Genomic DNA, 20,719 nt, shown 5'->3' with positions numbered 1-20,719 from the left:
CAGAAACCAGGAAAGTCATACCTCCCCAAAGGCAAAGGTAATCTTATTATCTTTTTGGAAGCTCGTTCTAGTGATTTACTTTTCCCCACTGAAAAAACATTAAAAAGAATAAAAATTACTCTGAGCATAGATGTGCCTAGAATAATTTTTGTCTGTAAATAATTGTAAACAACTTTACTATGTTCATAATAAATAATAATAATTCATAAAAATAATAATTCATAATAATTATGTTTCTTCCATGTGGAGAACATCCAAGTCCAGGGCATTGTCAATATTCACTTAGTTGTTAAATGTATGTATATGCATAGACACATGCATGGGTCTGACATTATGCTAGATACTTTACAAATGATCCTTAAACATTCCTTACTGTTGTAGGCATTAACGTATCCCCATTTCACACATGTGGAAATGAAACATAGAGAGTTGAAGTCACTTCTGTCAATTTGCTTAGTGATAACACTAAACTTTGAACCCAGGGGTTTGGTTCCAAAGACGATACTCTTGACTTCCATGTCTTGCTTTCCCTCCAGCATGTATAATAAACTTTGTTGGTTTAAGGGATCTAGACTTCAGAGTCCCAACGTGCTTTGATGGAAATGTGACTATAATGCATGTGGTAGAAATTTCCGTTTTCATAACCTCTCCAGCTAAATTTCTAAGCCTCCCTTTCAAAGGCAAAGATAAGCTTAGTTTGAGTCTAGACTAGACTGTCCCCTCCTGTCCTCTGACCTTTCTTTCCCTGCCCCCACCCACAGGCCCAACCATGGAAGCCTCATCAGCTGGAGAGACTGCCTCCCTCAGATGCCTCCTAAGGGAAAATGGGCGTACTGGAAAAATGAGGTCACCAGTGGCCACAGAAAGGAAATTCTGCGGTCCTTTACTCAGAAACTCACCATTAACTTAAGCTAGCATTTAGCGACATAAACTCCACAATCTTGGACAAATCTTCCACTTGAAACCTTCCCATCCGCCTCTCATCTCCAGATGTTCTCACCACAGGGGAGAGGAGTTACTATCTGTCAAAGGACAGCAGGCCTTAGAAGACAGGTCTTGTCTATTGGGTGGGGCTGGGAGCCTTGGCTAAAAGCTTCCCTTAGGAAAAGTATGAGTTCCATCCAGGTTTTCCCTTCTAGGACTGAGCGGGCCAGGAGCAACGCCTTGTAGGAGACAGGCTGAGAGGAGGATCTGTTCTCTGAAGAACTTGGATTTGTGCGAGACTAAGAAGCCCTTGGCAGTTCAAGGTCACAGGGCAAGATGCCTTGGGAAGATGACTCATGATTAGATGGATGAGGCTACTGATATGGCTGCATCTTCTCCCTGGAGTTATAACTGATGTTTCCTGGTGCTCATAATTGGTCTGCTATTCATCACTTTCACAACTGCTATCAGCTCGGTGACAGGCAGGACAAATGGTCTGGAGATAGTTTGGAACAATGTAAGCACAATCTATCGCCCTGGTGTTGGAGAAGGTCTACTAAGATCACATAGGTTAGATATCCAAAGAGCTTCTAGTCTTCTGTTCCTCAGAGTTTGCCACTCATTCATGCGTCACTTATTCATGTGACAAACATGTATGGAGTACCTGCTGTGGGCCAGGCCTTGTACAAGAAGCTTTGGGTAAAATAAGCCAAGGAAGATTTCAGTGGAGAAGACAGGCATACCGATGAATAATTCAGTAAAATATTGTAGCTCACTAGCAGATACGTTGTCCAAGGTGCAGTGGGAGCTGGGAAACCAGAAAGGGGTTTCTGGAGAAGATTGCAGTTGTTGATAAGTCTTAGAGAATGAGGGTGATGTGACCAAAGGTAGAGTGGAAGAAAAGCATTCTAAGCCGAGAAGAGTTTGTTGCTTGTCTGGTTTGTGACAGGTGGTTTAGTGTCACTGGTATGTACACTGGGGTATACTCGGTGGTGGGGCATGAGGCTAGAAAGATTGCCATCTCTGTAGGAAGGGCCTTGTGTGCCAGGCCAAGAATAGAATATTTATACTTGCCCTTCTGTTGGTAAGAAGTAGAAACCCACTAAAACATCTGAGGGAAAAAAATTGGAGAAATTATTATAATGATATAGTGACTTCTCATGGACAGAGAACACAGCAGAGCCCCAGCATCTAGGAAACCACTCTCAGAAGTAACTCCAAAGCCTTCCGTCTCTGCTTCTCTCTGTGTCTGTCTGTCTCTCTCTCTCTCTAACTCCCTTTCTTATATTTTCTGGTCTCTGTGAAAGTAGCTCAGCATGCCAAGACCCCAGAGCCAAGTCTAGCTTTGTATCTCATGCCAGTTCAAGCACTCACAGACCAATGACCCTTTGAATCTAAATTCCTAGCAAAAATATCTAATCAGTCCAATTTAGGCCAAATAATGAATTTTGCTCCCACCACCCTTGGCTAAAGCAACAAGGTTATTTAGTTCAAACATGACTGCCAAACTGTTCTTTGTATCTGATACCTGAAAGGTAACTATTAAAATAAAATCCTGTAGGTAGGTTTTTATTCTCAAACCAGAGTACCTTAATCCAGGAGGGATACACTATGATATGCAAAGATATCTCCAAAGCCACAGGATAAAGAGAGACGAGATTCTTGAACAAATAGTATACAAGAATCACCTGCGAGTATATTAAATCAGATTCTGCAGCACCTCGCTCGGGATTCTGGTTCAGTGCTGCTGAGTTTGACCTGGGAATCTGAAGTTCTAATAAGTGCTTCCAGTCATTAATGAGGGAAGAGGCCCAAATATCACCCTATGAGAAACATTTTGAGGGGAAAAAAATGTCATTGTTTTAATATGAAAACCAACTCAAGTCTATTGTAGAGTAGAATTTGCAATTTGCATAAATATTTAGGAAAGAGACTTCAAAGTAATTTTGTCCTGGTCCTTTCTGATATTTGGGATTCTTTGTGTGAAAAGATAAAACAAACAACAAACAAACAAACAAACCACCACAACAACAAAATCCCTTCCATATTTTACTGGAGGATATGGAAAGTTTTTAAAAATCGAGAGCTTTGGCTCTTAGATCTCCTGTGCTGGTCTTAGAAAAAAAGTTAGCATGTGGTAGGAGCATGGAAAAGGTTAAGAAACAGAGAATTATCCTAAGGCCCTAGGCAGAAGAGAAATCTTCTAAGCTAAGGCCAACCGGGGGTGAAGGGATAAGAGATACAAGATTAGGGCTCTTAGCATTAGCTCATTTATGATAAACCAATTGATTAATCAACTACTGAGCCCCTCTACTCTATGTCAGGTGCTAGGGGTTAAATAATAAAGCAGACAGGAGAGTTCCGACCTCAGTTTGTACACAGTCTATTAGGAGAGACAGATGAGCAATGAAACAGACAAGAAAATATAACACAGTAGAATAAGTTTTATGACAGGGGAAGGTGGGAGAAGATGTATTACAAAGGAAGAGGTCTATTCCAGCTTTAGGGGGTTGGAGAATGTTCCCTGGAAGAGCTCATTCCCAAACAGAATTGATAGATCACTCGGTGGGGGAAATTATGGGATGGGGGAAGAGTTCCTTGAGAGGAAATAGCATGTGAATGGCTAGAGGTGAGAAAGCATGGCTGGAGAATAGAGTCTGAAAAGAGTGGTGGCAAGAGGTGATGCTGGAAGGAGCAGAGATTCGGAGGGCCCGACATCAGCACAGAGGCATCCAGATGACTCCGAGCCACCTAGTGGGATATGGCAGGCTCTGTGGCCAGGGAGGCCAATCATGGAGGGCTCAGGTCATCAGAGTGGCCTACGGCTTAGTCTGCAAGCATCTGAACTGGATGCCTGGGGAAGATTCAACAGGAGTCTGAGCAGTATCAGTGTGAGTTACAGGTCCTTCTAGTGCTCATGGTGTTGCCGGAAGGTTAGGGCCTCTGAAATAAGAATATTCAACACCCTTATTTTATAGACGAGACAACTGAGTCCCAGAGAGGGAGGCTGACTTGGCCAAAGTTGCACAGTTGCTGACAGAGCTGGGATGAGCTGTCTTTCCTGAGAAGCTCTTGGCAGAGAGCTTTGTATCCAGCCTAGAATCGAGGTTAGCACAATATGGAGAAGACTCTGGCAAGTACCAGATACCAAGATGCCATGTTGGTGGGGGGGAAACGTTCTGTAGACAGTGACGTTTGGGAAATGCTGCATTTTATGCATTACCTTCTTAGGGTTTCCCACTGACCACTAGCATATAAATGGCTCTGAAAAGTTCCATGTAGAGCAATCTTATCTTTTTAAATCCAGTCTTTTCCAAGTGTACTTGACCACAGAGACAACCTCTCCAACCACTCTCAATTTTTTTTTTTTAACTTAAAATCAGCATCCCATTGAACTCATGTTCCTGGAAACACACTTTGGAGCGTTGTTCTTGCCAGTGAGGACTTAGGACTGAACAAAACAAGGTTAACCCGTCACCCTGGCTCACCCTGAGAATATGCCATGCCCCTCAAACCTCACCTGTTTTCAGTATTTAGGAAAAATGACTGGAGCAGAGAAGAAGTATTCGGTCTCGGGAATCAGCTTGGTGTTTGAATCCTAACTCTGAATTATCCTAGATTTGTCACATTGTTCAAGTCGTTTGTTCATGCTGAGCCAAACTTTAAGTTTCAACTTTTTCAAACATTTAGTACAACCCAGTATACTGGCTTATTTCAGGATTAAATTAGCTGGAAGTGGTGATGTATTTAGGAATGGGAGGAGCTTGAGATTTAATTTTGCTCTGCCAAACATTGTCTATGTAACATAGGAAAGGAACCCAGAGTCCCTGGGGCTTTGGTCTCATCCTCTGTGTAATGAGAGTGATAGAAATACCCAAATCATGGCATTCCTGGGCAAATAAAATGCTTCTCTTCCTGGAAAACAATGAGCACTGTGTCTGGCATATAGTTGTGCTCAAATCCGCTCACTGTTATTTTTAATGCATTGAAACCTAGCACTCCGTCCTCTACCTGAGATGGATGGGAACTGAAGTATGGGGTGCACTGACAAGAAAAATAGCTCCTTGCCTGAGGATCATCTAACCTTACCATCTTGTCTCTGTACATCTTGAGAAACAGACAGCTGACAGTGCCCCATGCTGGAGCATCTCAGTGGGTTGTATATTTATTTCTCTAATATTTTTTCATTAGCAGAAGTAAGTGTGGCAAGAAGGGGGGCTTGGCTGGCTTTAAATGTCTTCCCCCTGTCACCCAGATTAACAAGCTGTTCTGTTGGGCTCTCATCATTCAGGGGAGAATGGCTTGAAAAGCGAAGTTTATCCTGACAGGGGAAATTACGTGTCATTTCTGTGATTTATAGAGCCATAGATTGAGCGGCACAATTTCTCATATAGGAAATGGGTCCTTGCCGGTTAGTATTCCTCCACTGTGTGGCCTTGTGAATAGAGGGGTCTGACTCAGAAGCTGAAAATGAGGAGCGGGACAAGGGAAGTCAGGGGGCAAAGCTTGGGTTTGGAGTTGGAGACTCTCTGCTCAATTGTGTTCTATCTGGGGAACGCTGGGCTGCTGTCTTCTCTTCTCTGGTCCTACACTTGCTCGTCTAGAAGGATTACTGCAGACGGTGAGAGCTGTAGCATGCACCAGGTGTTGAGAGACATAGGAGAGCTGACAGATAGATGCCTTAGCACCAGGACAGAGTAAGGATGTGCTTAACAGGTGTCTCTTCCCTTCATGATACCCCTCCCTGTATTCAGAAACCATCCATGGCATGCTCATCGCCCGTGTGACCTCTTCCGCAGAAAGCATGTTAGCTATCGGGGGGGTGAAGTATAGACTTTATTTTCCTTTGATCAGTGTTAGGTTCCCAGCAAAACTGGGCATAAAGTACAAAGAGTTCCTATATACTCCCTGCCCCCCCACAACACAGAGTCTCCCCCATACCACATCATAATCCCTCAGCACTATGGTGCATTTGTTACAACTGATGAACCTGTACTGACACATCTTTGTTACCCAAAGTCCATGGTTTACGTGAGGGTTTGCTCTTGGTGTGCATTCCGAGTTCTGACAGATGTATAATGACATGCATCCACCATGATAGTATCCTACGGAACAGTTGAAATGCCCAAAAATCCTGTGTGCTCCTTCTGTCCATTCGTCCCCTCCCCCCAGCCCCTGCCAATCACTGATCCTTTTACTGTCTCCATAGTTCTGTCTGCTGGAAGGAACTTTTAAAGGATCTCAGACAGTACATCTAAGATAGGAAGTTTTAAAGGGGATGGGAAAACCGTGAGCAGTTATGAGGAAAAGTAAAATCCCGGACACAAATCAGGACACATTATCAGAACCAGCAATACTGTGCAGTGTGTACATAAGTTGAAGAAATTACGAGTGACAATAAGGCCCAGAGAGGGTAAATGACTTACTGAGGCCACATAGCAAGTTAGTCGGAAAAGGTTAGAGTCCCTGGGATTCTCCTGTCGCTTGGCTTTTTTCATGCTCTATCTCCTCTTCCTGTGGAATTTTATTCACTCCTGTGGCTGCTATTACATTGAACTGTGTGACATTACTGACATTTGACTTACAGAAATGGAAATTACAGATGGCATTTTCATTAGTCTATTCATATGGATACAGTGAAGACCTCAATATCTACTAAAGGTGGAGGGAATCAGCGGTGAAAATCATATTTAAAAACATGGATTGTCTCCATCAGAGTGTGTATTTGGAGGCTTTATATTTCAGAGTGCAAGCTCTAGAGCCAGATTTCCTGGGTTCAAATCACGACTGTGTCACCGACCAGCCCCATGACCCTGGGTACAAATGTAAAATGGAACATGATAATTCTACCTACCTCACAGATTGTTTGGAAAATTAAATGAGCCGATATATCTAAAGTACTTAGAGTTTTTGTGAGGAGTAACACATGGAAAGTGTAAAAGTGCTTGGCTACTCTAGTCGGTGACAATATTGCTCATGATGGTCATGGCTGACAGAATGGATTACAGGATCAAATGACCTGAGTTCAAGTTCTTGTTCTACCACTTTTTAATTGGTAACTTTGAATAGACTATTGCACCCTCTGAACCTCAGTTTCTTCACCTGTAAAATGGGGACAGTAACAACAGAATCTGCCTTCTAAGGCAACAAGATTAAGTGAGATCATGTGTATCAAAGTGCTTAGTACACTCTCAGCGAGTGTTGTTACTATGTTTCCTGTCTAGCAGCATAGCCGATGAGTGGCTTGAACCAGGTCCAAAGGTAGGCAGCCTCATGTAGTGACTGTTACTGAGATGAGAAACTTGGTTTGTTTTCTGCCAGATTCTTGTGGTGTAAACTTGGACAAGTCTCTTCCCCTCTTTGGGCCTCTTGGTCTGCAGAATTGTGAAGATCAGCATCACCTTTCAGGAGTCTTCTAGATTTGACATACCAGGGATCTGTGGCATTGAGTATGTGCATATGCATGTCAGAGCCCTCTAGTCTAAGGTTTGTACTTCCCTTTGCTTGGCTGTCCCCTAGTTGCTACCTCCTCTAAGCAATCTTTCACCATTGTCAGAGGTAAATTACCTGCTGCCCCCGTTGTTTATTGCCATGTAATCCCAGAAATTGTTGACTTAAACCAATGGTGATCATTTTATTAGTCTTTCTAATGGTTCTGGGGGTTGACTGGGCTGACCTCAGTAGTTCTTACTTGGCTCTCTCATGTGGGTGCAGTCAGCTGGTGGCTGTGGCTAGAGGTATCTCAAAGACGTCCACGCTCACATATCCAGCAGATGACCCCGGCTGTTTGCTGTGGCCTCAGTTAGGTCCATTGGCTGGAATACCTCCATGTGGCCTCTCCATGTGGTCTGGGCTTCCTCACAGCATGGTGGTTGGGCTCCAAGAGTGAATATCCCAAGAGACATAATGTGGAAGCTGCCAGTTTCTCAAGACTTGGGGCCAGAAATTGAAGCAGTATTGATTCTTTTGGCTGCAGTTACAGAGTCCAGACCCAAGGGGGGAGAACCTAGATTGCATGTCATGTTGAAGGAAACATCAGCGATATCTAGGGGCATGTTTTAAAGTCACTATCCCTGCCTTCCTGCTCTGTTGCAGAATAAGAAAATTTCAGTCCCCAGACATTATTCACTTCTGTCTCCAAATGTATTCTCACACAGGCTGCTTAATTCTGCAGTCATTGATTGATAACAAGATGACCAGCCAATCTCCTCAAGATCAGGGCACACCAACAGTGTTTTATTCTATTCCCAAAGAATGGGGGCTCTGGTCCCTGGTCTCCAACTCCTCTGTCTGCTGGGAAAATGAGTGATTGGCACCTCCTGCAGCCACTGCTAGTGGGTGTGCTGATGACTGGATGGCAAATGGCCCGGGTAGGTTCTATCCCAGAGGTCCAGGCTGAGCTGGAAACCATGATTTCTGCCTCCGTACAAGCGCTCCTATGATGTCCTCTTCAATTCTTTCTGTGTTCATCAATCCTAGTCCCTCCTGACCAATCAAACGTGTGGTCCACAGGGGCTCAGGAATTAGTCTCCCTACAAAGCTAGGATGTCAACCATTCCCATTGCTCCTCCTCCCTCTTTCTCTAGGGACCTAGGAGCTTCTTATTTTAGACCCAAGAACTCCTCTGGCAAAAAGCTATCAACCTACTCTCCTCCAAGCAGTGATTCCAGATGTCTCCAGAAGAGATTCTCTCTCCTTCCATCCCCCACCCCAGTGCACTTTCAATGGCTTCATGGAGAGTCAGTCTTTTTATGGTGACCAATTGCATTTCTGTCATCTCTTTTGCTAGAAAAGAAAAGTAACAGCAAGTATATAAGCTTAATACCTGACAGAGCATCCTAGTACGTATCTGTGGAATTTAACACCCATTTTGGGGACCCTACTATGTGTTGCTCTTTTGCTTGGAGCCAGGGGCACAGTGATTAATCAAATATATTATCTTGGGCTGGAGGAGTTCACAGTATAATAAGTAAGAAGGACACATAAGTAAGCAAACTGCAAGGAAATGGGAAATGGGAAAAAATTGAGAGGAGGTATAGGGACAAAATTCCTCAAGTATGGCAGGGTCCTGGTGGACCAAAGTTTTCCTGGAATTCAGCAAGGAGAAAAAAGTGGGGAAAGGGCAATACAGAACAAAGGCACAGCATAAGAGAAGGCTTGGCATGTGCCAGATCATAAAGTGGGTGCAGTGGGGAGGAGAAGGGAGAGGAGCCACGGGCTGAACAACAAAGGATTTTGAATGTCAGGTTAAGAAGCAGAGAGAGACTTTAACCAGAAGGAGGTGGGATTTTGAAGGAATCTGGGCAAGAGAGTGTACTAAGCAGGAATGTTTTAGAAAGCTGGGAGAGGAGGTGCTGAAAAGGTGACCTTGGGGCTCGAAGGCCAGTCCAGAGGCTATGACAGTTGCCTAGAGAAAATGATTGGACAGCCACAAGACCAATCTTAATAGCACCGTGGGGATAACAAAATCCATTAAGCTTTGAGTGAGGACTTCAGGGCATCTTTTTGGTCAGAAAAATCATCTCAGAATCATCTCAAAATCAGAAACAACAAACTTGGTGTCAGCCTCTGAGTCTGACTTTTAGTGTAAAAAATACAGGCATTGTAAGTATAGAGTATGGAATTTAATTCACGGGCTCAGTGACATTCTATATGGATGGTCCCAAGTATCTTAATCAAATACAGAGTACTAAAGTTAGGATTCCTAAGACATTGTCAACATTCTAAGGCTGGAGGAGTCCCTTCCTTGGTATTCCTACAGCCTTCTCTGTGTACTACTTCATAGCATTTGAACCGTATTCATTGCAATTGTTTGTGTCTTCATTACACTATGAGTCCTTTGAAGTTAGCTACTGCATCGTGTTCACCTCATTTCTTAGCATCCAGACAGCAGATGGTATGGAGTAGGAAGTTCAGTGAATGTTTACTGAACTTAAGTAAACCTTCAAAAATATATCTTTTGCATCCTCATTTTACAGATGGAGAAATTAAGGCTTAAAGAGAGGAATAACTCAATAATTTGAACGAGGCAAGTTCAAATAGGAAAGTAACCATCGAGTCAGAAATAAATCTTAGTTTATTTTGATTGCTTAACATTTTTGTGGCTGTTTACTCCTCCTGCCCCTTTTGGTTTGCTAGCTAATTAGCCAGAAGTTGGAAGCATTTCTTTGTTATGAAAACGAATGATCATGCAAATGTAGTCCTTACCCTTGTTTAAGTACAGGATTTGTTTCTTCAGTCCCTGCACTGACTCAAAAGCCAGAAGTCAACAATGCCTCCAGTGTAAGGTTTCATTTTCCTCTGAGAACACACAAACACACACACACACACACACACACACACACACACACACACCCATGCACAGGCATGCAAACAGAACATAAGCACGTGATTCAAACAGAGCAGCTGAAAAGGATGTTTTGGATGAAATCTTGGCATTTATTGTTGCTGTGTGACCTGGGGAAGTCCAGGATGCCAGGATTCTCTTCCATGCTCCTTTGTGAATGGGGATAGGACCTCTATCTCAAAGGGTAATTTTACGATTAAATGGAGGAATAGAATCATTTCATCACAGAGTTGCTCTCTCACCGTGGGCCAGCCAGCTAGCCTTTCTGAGCCACTGTATCTGATCTGTCAAATGGATTAGATTAGATGATTTACAGAATCCCTTGAAGCTGGAACGTTCTATGATTCTCCTCCCCTGGGATCTAATTGGATTCGGGATGGGATGTTGCAAGGGCTGGAGACAAGGAAAGAGTGATGCTGCCCTGATGCCTTGCTGGTTTCTGCTGCCTAGCCAGGGCTCCCTCTTTGATGTAGGCCTTTTATCAGGGTATGTTTGTGCTCTCTCCAGGGTTTGCCTGGCCATTGCACCAGTCCCCATTCTGTTCCTCATGGTTTGGGAAAGAGCCAGTAGATGAGGAGACTCGCAGGCAGGATTTCTTCCCAAGAGCAGCTTGGATGGTGAAACTCACAAAGTCCAGAGAGATTTCCTGTTTTGTTTTCCACAAGCTCAAGCGACTCTTGATTACAAAACACACACTCACACAAAAACAAAAACACATACACAAACAAAACAGGATGTTCTCTCTCCTCTCATTGCTAGAGTCAAAGCAGTCTCTTACCATCTGGGTCACTTTCATCCATGGCCCCAGATTTCACCATCATGGTAGTAAGTAAGCCCTTAGTACTGGCTGGAGATGTTACAGAATCTTATGCCCAGAGCCATTTTGCACGTTAATTGTAGTAAAGGGGAACCTGCAAATGGAGGAAGAAAGTCCATCAGTCAGCATGACCTCATGTGATCCCATTGCTTTCTGTCCTCAAGAGACCCCCACCCCCACCCTGTGCTGGTAGAGCAGCAGACATTTGTTTCTAACATAGGTTCTGATTTGTAGTAGGAAGAGTGCTAGGTGCATATGCAAATGTTGAGAGAAATATACTAAAAAAAATTGTTGTTCACTTGAAATTTGAATTTAACTGGGCATCCTGTATTTTTGTTTACTGACTCTGGCAACCCTTTAAGGGCAACCCTAATGCCCTTAAAGTGTATGCTGTATTACATGCTTCATGAACATTAGCTTTCACTATAATTCTTTTTTGTTTCTTTACTTAAATTTTTTTTAATGTTTATTTATTTTTGAGAGAGAGAGAGAGAGAGAGACAGAGTGTGAGCAGGGAAGGGGCAGAGAGAGAGAGGGAGACACAGAATCCGAAGCAGGCTCCAGGCTCTGAGCTGTCAGCACAGAGCCCGATATGGGGCTCGAACCCACAAACCATGAGACCATGACCAGAGCCGACATTGGACGCTTAACCTGCTGAGCATCCCAGGTGCCCTGGTCTTCTTTGTTTCTTTAGATCATTACTCTAAATTCAGAATAAATTAGTCATTTGTTTATTCCCTAATGGAGAATATGGGTGAAAACACACAGCAGGAGTATTGGGGCCTCCTCATCAGAGTCACTTAGAGAAATGTGGTAGAGGCTAATACAATAGCATTCTTGTTTTGTTTGTTTTTTCCTCTAAAAAGCTTTATTGTTTCCTTTTGGCCTTTGGCTTGGGAAAGGGATCTGGGGTGGTTAAAAGGCTGCCTAATGGTTGCAGGGAGAGGCTCAGGCAGAATCTCCGACACCAGGGGGATGTCAGGGGAGGGTCCTCAAAGGCTGCTGGGCTCCAGTTGCTTCTAGTTGTGCTTCAGGGTCAACCTTTCAAAGAAATAGTTGCCCAGCCCAGCTAGGGGAGCAGCGAGCCTGATAAGGTGAGTCAGGTGGTCACCATCTTCTTGATGAGTTTCACCTCCTCATCTAGGAAGTGGTTCTCCAGGAAGTCACAGAGATGGGGGCCTGCTTGGGCAGAACACAGGGCAGGCAGCTTCAAGAGGGCCTGGTTCAGGTTCTTCTTCAGAACCTCCATTGTGTCTAGAGTTTTTCTCCACTCATCTTGGAAAGGCTTTTGAATGCTTTGGAGGAGGGCACGTTTTGCCCTTCAAGAAGCTAGTTTTGCATCTTCAAGAAGCACTCAGTGCCTTTGCATTTCTGCTCAGCCGACTTGCAGAAGAAGTGGCGCATACCCTCCCGAGCTACACTGTCAAGGTGGAAATAGAAGCCCAGAGAGAGGTAGGTGTAGGAGGCCCACAGATGCATATTGACCCTAACCCTAGTGGTTAGGGCTAACGGTGGTCAATGGCAGCCTCCACTTTGACAGAATAACTCTGAAGAATCTGAGAGCTCATGTTTGTTTGGCAATAAGGAGCTAAGCTCAGAATGCAGTGTTGCCTGGTCCTGGAGACAGAGGATGGCTGAGAAGATGGTTCTGAAGGTTGTAACTGGAAGAGGTTGGAGGGTGGTCAGAGGCTGGAAGAAGGGGTGTCCCTGGGTCTGTTCTGGCCGAATACTATTGAAACAAGAGGCAGATCTGCAGGACAGCCACGCACGGTGTGACAATAGCATCCTTGCTACTTACCTCCTTTTGTATCTGTGTGTTGGGTAGCTAAGGAGGCAGACCCCAGACCTACTTTACACAAACATGTTACACCTGAGTCTTTTCACAACGTAGGATGGAAAAAGTGACACCTGGGTAATCAGGTGTCCTTGGTTATAGGCAGTGTGACACTTTCATTTAAAAAGTACAAAGAGGGGCGCCTGGGTGGCGCAGTCGGTTAAGCGTCTGACTTCAGCCAGGTCACGATCTTGCGGTCCATGAGTTCGAGCCCCGCGTCGGGCTCTGGGCTGATGGCTCGGAGCCTGGAGCCTGTTTCCGATTCTGTGTCTCCCTCTCTCTCTGCCCCTCCCCCGTTCATGCTCTGTCTCTCTCTGTCCCAAAAATAAATAAACGTTGATAAAAAGTACAAAGAGGCTCTGTGCTGGCAGCTCGGGGCCTGGAGCCTGTTTCCGATTCTGTGTCTCATTCACTCTCTGCCCCTCCCCCTCTCACACTCTCTCTCAAAAAAGTAAATAAAAAATTTAAAAATTTAAAAAGTACACAGAAAGTAACAAACATAAAAGAAAAAGAAAGGACGTAGGGTCCGTTACCTGGCAAAGAGAAAAGAGATCAATGCTCTCTAAGTTTAAAAAAGAGATGAATCCTCAGTGCCTTGAAACAGTGTAAATGGAGTGACTACAGCGTGAAGCACACCTGAACCTGAACATGAGCTTGATGATGTTTTTCGGTGTCCATTTATTTATTCAGTAAATATTGACTAGATATCGGTGCTGGGCCCTGTGAGAATACTTGTGTGAATAAGGCATGGCCTGTACCCTTGGTGTGATCAGAATCTGTTGGATGAGACAGGCAAGGGAAGGTGACAATAAGTGTGGTCTAGCGTGTTATGGCGTCCAGAAGAGGGGAATGATTCAAGACTTAAGAATTAGTCCCAGAATAAAGGGATATTTCCTTCCTTGGAGTACAAGGAAGGGGAGTAGGGAATATTCTAGCAGGGAGAAAAGAAATCTTTTTATTTTTATTTTTTTATTTTATTTTATTTTTTTTATATATATATATATGAAATTTATTGACAAATTGGTTTCCATACAACACCCAGTGCTCATCCCAAAAGGTGCCCTCCTCAATACCCATCACCCACCCTCCCCTCCCTCCCACCCCCCATCAGCTTATGAAGGTAATTGAAGAAGATTTAAAGAAATGGAAAGACATTCCCTGCTCATGGATTGGAAAAATAAATATTGTCAAAATGTCAATACTACCCAAAGCTATCTACACATTCAATGCAATCCCAATCAAAATTGCACCAGAAAAGAAATCTTTTTAAATAAAAAGACAACGAGGCACATTGCAATTCTATAGAACATTTATCATCATTGAGAGGAAGGGTCAGCAAACTGTGGACCTAGACCAAATTTGGCCTGTTCCTGTCTTTGTCAATAACGTTTTATCAGAACACAATCATGCCCGTTCATTTAAAGTATCTCTGTCGCTTGTGGGCTACAAAGGCAAAGCTAAGTTAATTGTGGCAGAGACTACCTGGCCACAAAGCCAAAACTATTTGCTATCTGGCCCTTTACAGAAGGAATTTGTTGTCTCCTAACTTAGAGCACGCTTTTCATAGGAATTTACTGTGGTGAGAATGTTAGAGGTGGCATGAGGGTGGACATTAGCATGTAAGGGAACATCTCAGGAGTGTGAACGATGAGCCCGTGGAAGCCATCAGGAGCTAGAGTAAGGAGCTTAGGCTTTATCCTGAGGGCCTTGGGGGGAGCCTCTGAAGGTTTCCACACGGGGAGGTGAGATGGACCAAACATCTGCAAGAAGTCTGGTGACTTTACTTACTGTGCTAAGCACTGAGTAGTGTGTAGAATTGTGGAATCCTTACGTGGTACACGTGAAACTAATATAACACTGTTAATTATACTTCAATTAAAAAGGGGTGGGGAGGGGCAGGGCCTGGGCCCAGACTGTTTTCATGAGATTCCCAGCTCCATCACGTTACTGGCTGTGAACCTCAGACAAGTTATTTCTGTGGACCTCAGTACTCCAATGGGTAGAGTGGGAAATGACGATAATAATAATTGTGATATCAATTGCATGGGGTGGAGAAGACTACATAATTTAATTCAGGTAGAGTGCTGGGCCCCAGAGGAGGTTCTCAGCAGTTGCTGTTACCACTGTCCTGCCTCAGTGACCATTCTGGCTGCCTGGGGGAGAGAATGGCTCAGAATGGGAGAACCTGGTGGCAGAGTGTTAGGTCTTTGGGAAAGACACGGTGTCCTGTGCCTAGGTGGGTTGCTCTGAAGCTTGGGTCAACTCTGGTCCCTGGGATCTTCACTCTCAATCTCTCCACCATGATCATCATCATCTCTTCTGCCCTTTATTCCAGGCCTTCAAGAGCGCACTGATGAGCTCCTACTGGTGCTCTGGAAAAGGGGATGTGATCGATGACTGGTGCAGATGTGACCTCAGCGCCTTTGATGCCAGTGGGCTCCCCAACTGCAGCCCCCTCCCACAGCCAGTGTACGTATGTGTGCTTGGTCCCTCTTCCTCTGGCCACCCCTTTCATGGACTCACAGTCCTGTCCCCGAGTGCATCACCAGATCCCTGAAGTCTCTGTGACCTGCCTCCTCCTTTGAGAAAGCAGAGTGTTTGGGGAGAATAGAAACCAGATTTTTTAAATGATCCCCTCCATTTATCATTACTTCCGTGCTCATCTGTTTAGGAGACGTTTACTGGGCACTGACAGCTGCTTAATCAGTTCCTGTGTTGGTCACTGGGGCTACTGAGGTAAGGAGGGTGTAGAATGTTGTCTAAGAAATGTCATTTAATTCATTCATTCAACAAATAATTTCTGAACACCTGCTGTGTGTCAGGCACTGGGGAATTCATCAGTGAATAAGACAGTCTGTGCACTTAGGGAGCTGACCCTTTAGTGAGGGGATAGATATCAAAGCAAAAACAGGAAAATATGATACAGCTCAAAAAGCTAATAAATATATGAAAGAAAGACGAAGAGGTGCTAGGAGAGAATAATGTGGTTGGTGCATTAGTTGGAGGGGAGGGAGGGAAGCCTCTCTGAAAAGACCTGAATCAGAGTAGTTTTCCAGGCAACAAAGGGCACCATCGTGGTTCAAGCAAAAGGAGGAACACATGTGAAAGCCCCAATGTGGGAAATTGAGCATTCAGGGAAGTAAGAGAAGATCATCTCAACTGATGCAGTGTGATTAAGACAGTGCTGTGAGGAGCATAGGAGAGAGGAGCAAGAGCCAATATGGGGGAACCAGAGGCCCAAAACATCCCTTTGTGTGTGTTGGGGAGATTACACCATAAGATAGTTCTTGAAGAGGTAGTGTAATGGAAATAGAGAAGGAATCTGGGCTGGGCACAAGGAAATTACCGTCATAGTTCTGTGCCCAACATGCTGTGTAACTTTTCACAAATAGTTTTTCTTTTCCTTGCTTCCCTACCTGTGAAATGAGGTGATTGAATTTCCCAGCCTCTAAGGACTTTTCCAGTTCTGACCTTCAATCGTTGTGCTGTGTTGTAACTTATAAAAGGATTCTCTGGGACTCCTGCCCTCTCTGAGGGAGTGTTGATTTAAAGATGTTATAGATCTGAATGATCTGTTGGGGGATTGGAGAGAATGGCAGGAAGGTTGAGGCTACTGTATCTGAAGGCACTGTGAATTTAATTAACAACGAAGCATCATTGATAATATGGTTTAGATGCATGGAAAAATCAATTTTCTTTGAGCATATATCATATGCTTGGGTTAATTTACTGGATCCCACACTGATCCTGAAAGGTAGCTATTCATAACCCTGTTTTATGGATAAGGAAATGGAGACTGAAAGAGGTATAATGAATTGCCAGAGTCCATACAAAGGCTTGTTGGTGGGTTGAAACAGGATTTGAGCCTAGGGTGAATCCTGTGCTTTTAATCTTGAGATGTGCACACGTTTTTGGAGCCCAGCCAATGCTGACTGGGAAATGACCAACCTTCCCTGTCACCCTTTCTAGGCTTCGTCTGTCCCCAACAGTAGAGCCCTCCAGCACAGTGGTCTCCTTGGAGTGGGTGGATGTTCAACCAGCTATTGGGACCAAGGTCTCTGACTATATTCTGCAGCACAAGAAGGTGGATGAATACACAGATACAGACCTCTATACAGGTAAGTAGGAAGCCCATGACTTCGCATTTTGTTGGGGTGGCGCGACAGAGGAGAGAAATGGATTTGGAGACTTACTGTCATCTGATGTGGGAAGGCATTTGAGATTTCATTGTTTTGTGATTGTCACCTGGTGCCCACACCTGTATGCCTTTTTATATGATTTTTCAGTGGGGAAAGATACTAAATTGTAGTTGGAAAGAATTTCTGATTCTCTGAGATGGATCGTTAAAGTCATATATCTAAGTGTTAATTTAGAAAAGGATTTAACCTTTTCTGCTTGGAAAGGCCTACAGGTCACATGTTTGAATAACAGAGTCTGTAAGTATATAATTTCTGGGACGGAGATAAACTCAAGGAATTGTCTTTTCTAGTGAGACATACCATCTCTAGTGAGATAGCTGTCTTCAGTGGTGGGGAAGAGGGATTTGGAAATGATTCACGCATTCGGGAGGAGATGAGAAAAGGGACTCTTCAGAGTGCTACATTTGGTTGTGACTCTGAGTTGCTCTCCTTGAATTCTGAATGTCTGATAGAGCCAGGAAGCTGTGCCATCCTGGAGAGTGGCTGTGTGGGGGCGGGTTTGGCTTCAAGGCAGGCCAGGAGTCTGGGTCTGTGGTAGTCAGGCATAGGCTGACTGTATCTGAAGGCACTGTCAATTTAATTAACAATGAAGCATCATTGAGAATATGGTTTAGATACATGGCAAACTAACCAATTTTCTGTGAGCGTGTATTGTATGCTTGGGTTATGCCCAGTCATCACTGGAACCAAGTGAAGCCTGGCCCACAGGGACCCCTGGAGCTGTAGGAACTGGCAGGCACCAGGATGGGTTGGAAGCTTGAGTTCGTGAGAGCCTGGTGCCGTGAAAGCTTCTGGGGCCTCAATAGTGGGTAGAGGGTTCTTGGTGAAGCCACGCACACACTTCTCTCTCCTTCCACAGGGAGGATTTCTCTCTCTGAATTGGTCTGTCCCATCTTGGGGGAGGTTATGATAGTGAATCTTATCTTTCTTAACCTGCTTACTATTGCTTTTCCTGTTTTTGTGCCTCACCCAAGTGCTATAATCCCTTACCTAGAAACTTTAGTTCTTGCGGACGTATTTTTCTGCATGGCTACCTGTTGAAATTGATTTGGGGAGGGCGGGGGTCAGAGGAACAAGTGCCGTCATTTTTCTAACTTCACTCTCCAAATGATTAGCAGCCTTGCTTACAGATCAAGTAAATGGATCCCACCCAGAGAGGTGTGAGATTTTGCCAAAGTCCTACAACCAGTACCTAGTAGAGTCAGGCTTTATAACCAAATCTCACTCCAGCACCGTGCTTATTCTTTATGTAACATCAGACTTCATGATGGAAAACTGAATACTCGTTTGCTGAGAGATTTTTTTGTTTGAATTAGAAATGGATGTTGAATTTTCTGCCTATTGAAATGATCATATAGTTTGTTTCTTTGTGAATATTATAGATTACATTTAAAAATATGATAAATTACATTGATGGATTTCCAGAAGATAAAAAAAAACACCTTACATTTCGAGAGTAAGTAAATCCCACATGGTCATGATGCATTATCTTTTTTTTTCTTTCTACATATTGTTGGATTTGATGTGTTAAAATTTTGTTGCGAATTTTTTGCATCTATGTTCCTGAGAGATTCTGATCTGTAGTTTTCTTGTAATGCTTTTGTCTGTTTTTATTATCAGGATTAATTCTGGCCTCGCAATGTAAATTTGCCCTCGCAAAATATTTCCTTCCTTTCCCATTTTCTAACAGTTTGGGTAGAATTAGCAGTATTTCTTCCTTAATTATTTGATAGAATTCACCAGTGAAAAAACCTAGGCTTGGAGCTTTCCCTGTAGGAAGGTTTAACTACCAATTTAATTGTCTGATAGATACAAGGCTATTCAGATTATAGCTTGTGTGTTTCAAGGAATTTGGCCATTTCATGTAGGTTATAAAATTTACTGGCAAAAAATTGTTCATAACATTCTATAATTAGTCTTTTAATACCCATGGAAATTTAGAAATTATAGCGATCTCTCTCTCATTCTTGATTTTAGCAGTTTGCCTTTCTCTCTCTCTCTCTTTCTGATCAATCTGGCTCAAAGGTTATGTAATTTATTTACTTTCTCAAGCCAGTCAACTTTGGTTTCATCTGTTTTCACTATTGTTACCCGTTTCATTGTGTTCTGTTGGGATCTTTATTATTTCTTTTCTTTGGCTAACTGGATTTAGTTCACTCCTCTTTTTCCTGGATTTTTAAGGTAGTAGCTGAGGTTATTGTTTTGAGATTTTTCTTATAAGCATTCCCCCTAACTACTGCTTTAGTGGCTTACCAATTTTTGATAAATTGAGTTTTCATTTTCATTCAGTTCAAAATATATTCTAATTTCCCTTTTGTTTTCTTCTTTGACTTACGGATTCTTTATGGCTACTTATTTAATGTTACTTATGTTCCAAATATTGGGGATTTTACAGACATCTTTTTGTTATTGATGTCACTGTATATCAAAGAACATAATTTTTATGACTTTAATCATTTTAAATTTATTGAGACTGGCTTTATGGACCAGAATCTGTTCTGTCATTATTTTCAGCATCCACTTTAAAACTCTTAAGGACTGAGAACAAACTAAGGGTAGATTGGGGGGGTGGGGGGTAGGGGAAAATGGGTGATGGGCAGGGAGGAGGGCACTTGTTGGGATGAACACTGGATGTTGTATGGAAACCAATTTGACAATAAATTATATTAAAAAATAAATAAAAGGCCAGGGGCGCCTGGGTGGCTCAGTCGGTTGAGCGTCCGACTTCAGCTCAGGTCACAATCTCGTGGTCCGTGAGTTTGAGCCCCACGTCAGGCTCTGGGCTGATGGCTCAGAGCCTGGAGCCTGCTTCCGATTCTGTGTCTCCCTCTCTCTCTGCCCCTCCCCCATTCATGCTCTGTCTCTCTCTGTCTCAAAAATAAATAAAACGTTTAAAAAAATTAAAAAAAAAATAAATAAAATCTTTGATCAAATGTAAAAAAATAAATTCCATTTAGTTATCAAAAATAAAATAAGATATATTTCTTGTAGGCAACATATATTTAGGTTTTTTGTATATATTTTTTAAATCCAATTTGACACTGTTACCTTTAAATTGGGGTATTTGGTGGGGCGCCTGGGTGGCGCAGTCGGTTAAGCGTCCGACTTCAGCCAGGTCACGACCTCGCGGTCCGTGAGTTCGAGCCCCGCGTCGGGCTCTGGGCTGACAGCTCAGAGCCTGGATGGAGCCCGTTTCCGATTCTGTGTCTCCCTCTCTCTCTGCCCCTCCCCCGTTCATGCTCTGTCTCTCTCTGTCCCAAAAATAAATAAACGTTAAATTGGGGTATTTGGACCATTCATATTTAATGTGATTTTCTTTTTTTGGTCAGGTTTAGTTTTGTGATCTTGCTACTTATTTTCTGTTGTCCCATCTTTCTTCTCTTTTTTTCTTTTTTTGGATTGGATGTTTTTATGATTCCTTTTTATCTCCTTTGTTGACTTATTAACTATATATCTTTTTTTTATTTTAGTGGTTACTTTAGTGTTTATATATGCATAGTCAGCATATCATGATATACCTTCAAAGCTATTATACCACTATATATATAGTATAGGAACCTTATAATAGTATACTTTTATTTCTCCTCTCCTAGCCTTTA

General features: G+C 43.2%; 1 protein-coding gene and 1 pseudogene across 5 annotated transcripts in view; one reads left to right on the top strand and one right to left on the bottom strand.

Moving 5' to 3' along the window:
• Positions 1-20,719, top strand: part of ASTN2 (astrotactin 2) — an 882,297-nt gene that overhangs the window by 712,414 nt on the left and 149,164 nt on the right. For all 5 annotated transcript variants that reach the window (XM_047068564.1, XM_047068556.1, XM_047068551.1 and 2 more), the window contains 2 exons: positions 15,257-15,390; positions 16,891-17,039. In XM_047068564.1, the coding sequence (XP_046924520.1) occupies positions 15,257-15,390; positions 16,891-17,039 (283 nt within the window). The remainder of the gene's footprint in view (positions 1-15,256; positions 15,391-16,890; positions 17,040-20,719) is intronic.
• Positions 12,107-12,655, bottom strand: LOC124503498 (ferritin light chain-like; annotated as a pseudogene).

This window comes from Lynx rufus, unplaced genomic scaffold (genome assembly GCF_022079265.1).
Source record: "Lynx rufus isolate CCGP_SWC_20201006 ecotype Redwood Valley unplaced genomic scaffold, mLynRuf1.p SCAF_10, whole genome shotgun sequence".
Taxonomy (NCBI): Eukaryota; Metazoa; Chordata; class Mammalia; order Carnivora; family Felidae; genus Lynx; species Lynx rufus.
Note: the sequence above shows the minus strand (reverse complement) of the source record. Positions and strands in the feature narration are given on the sequence as shown.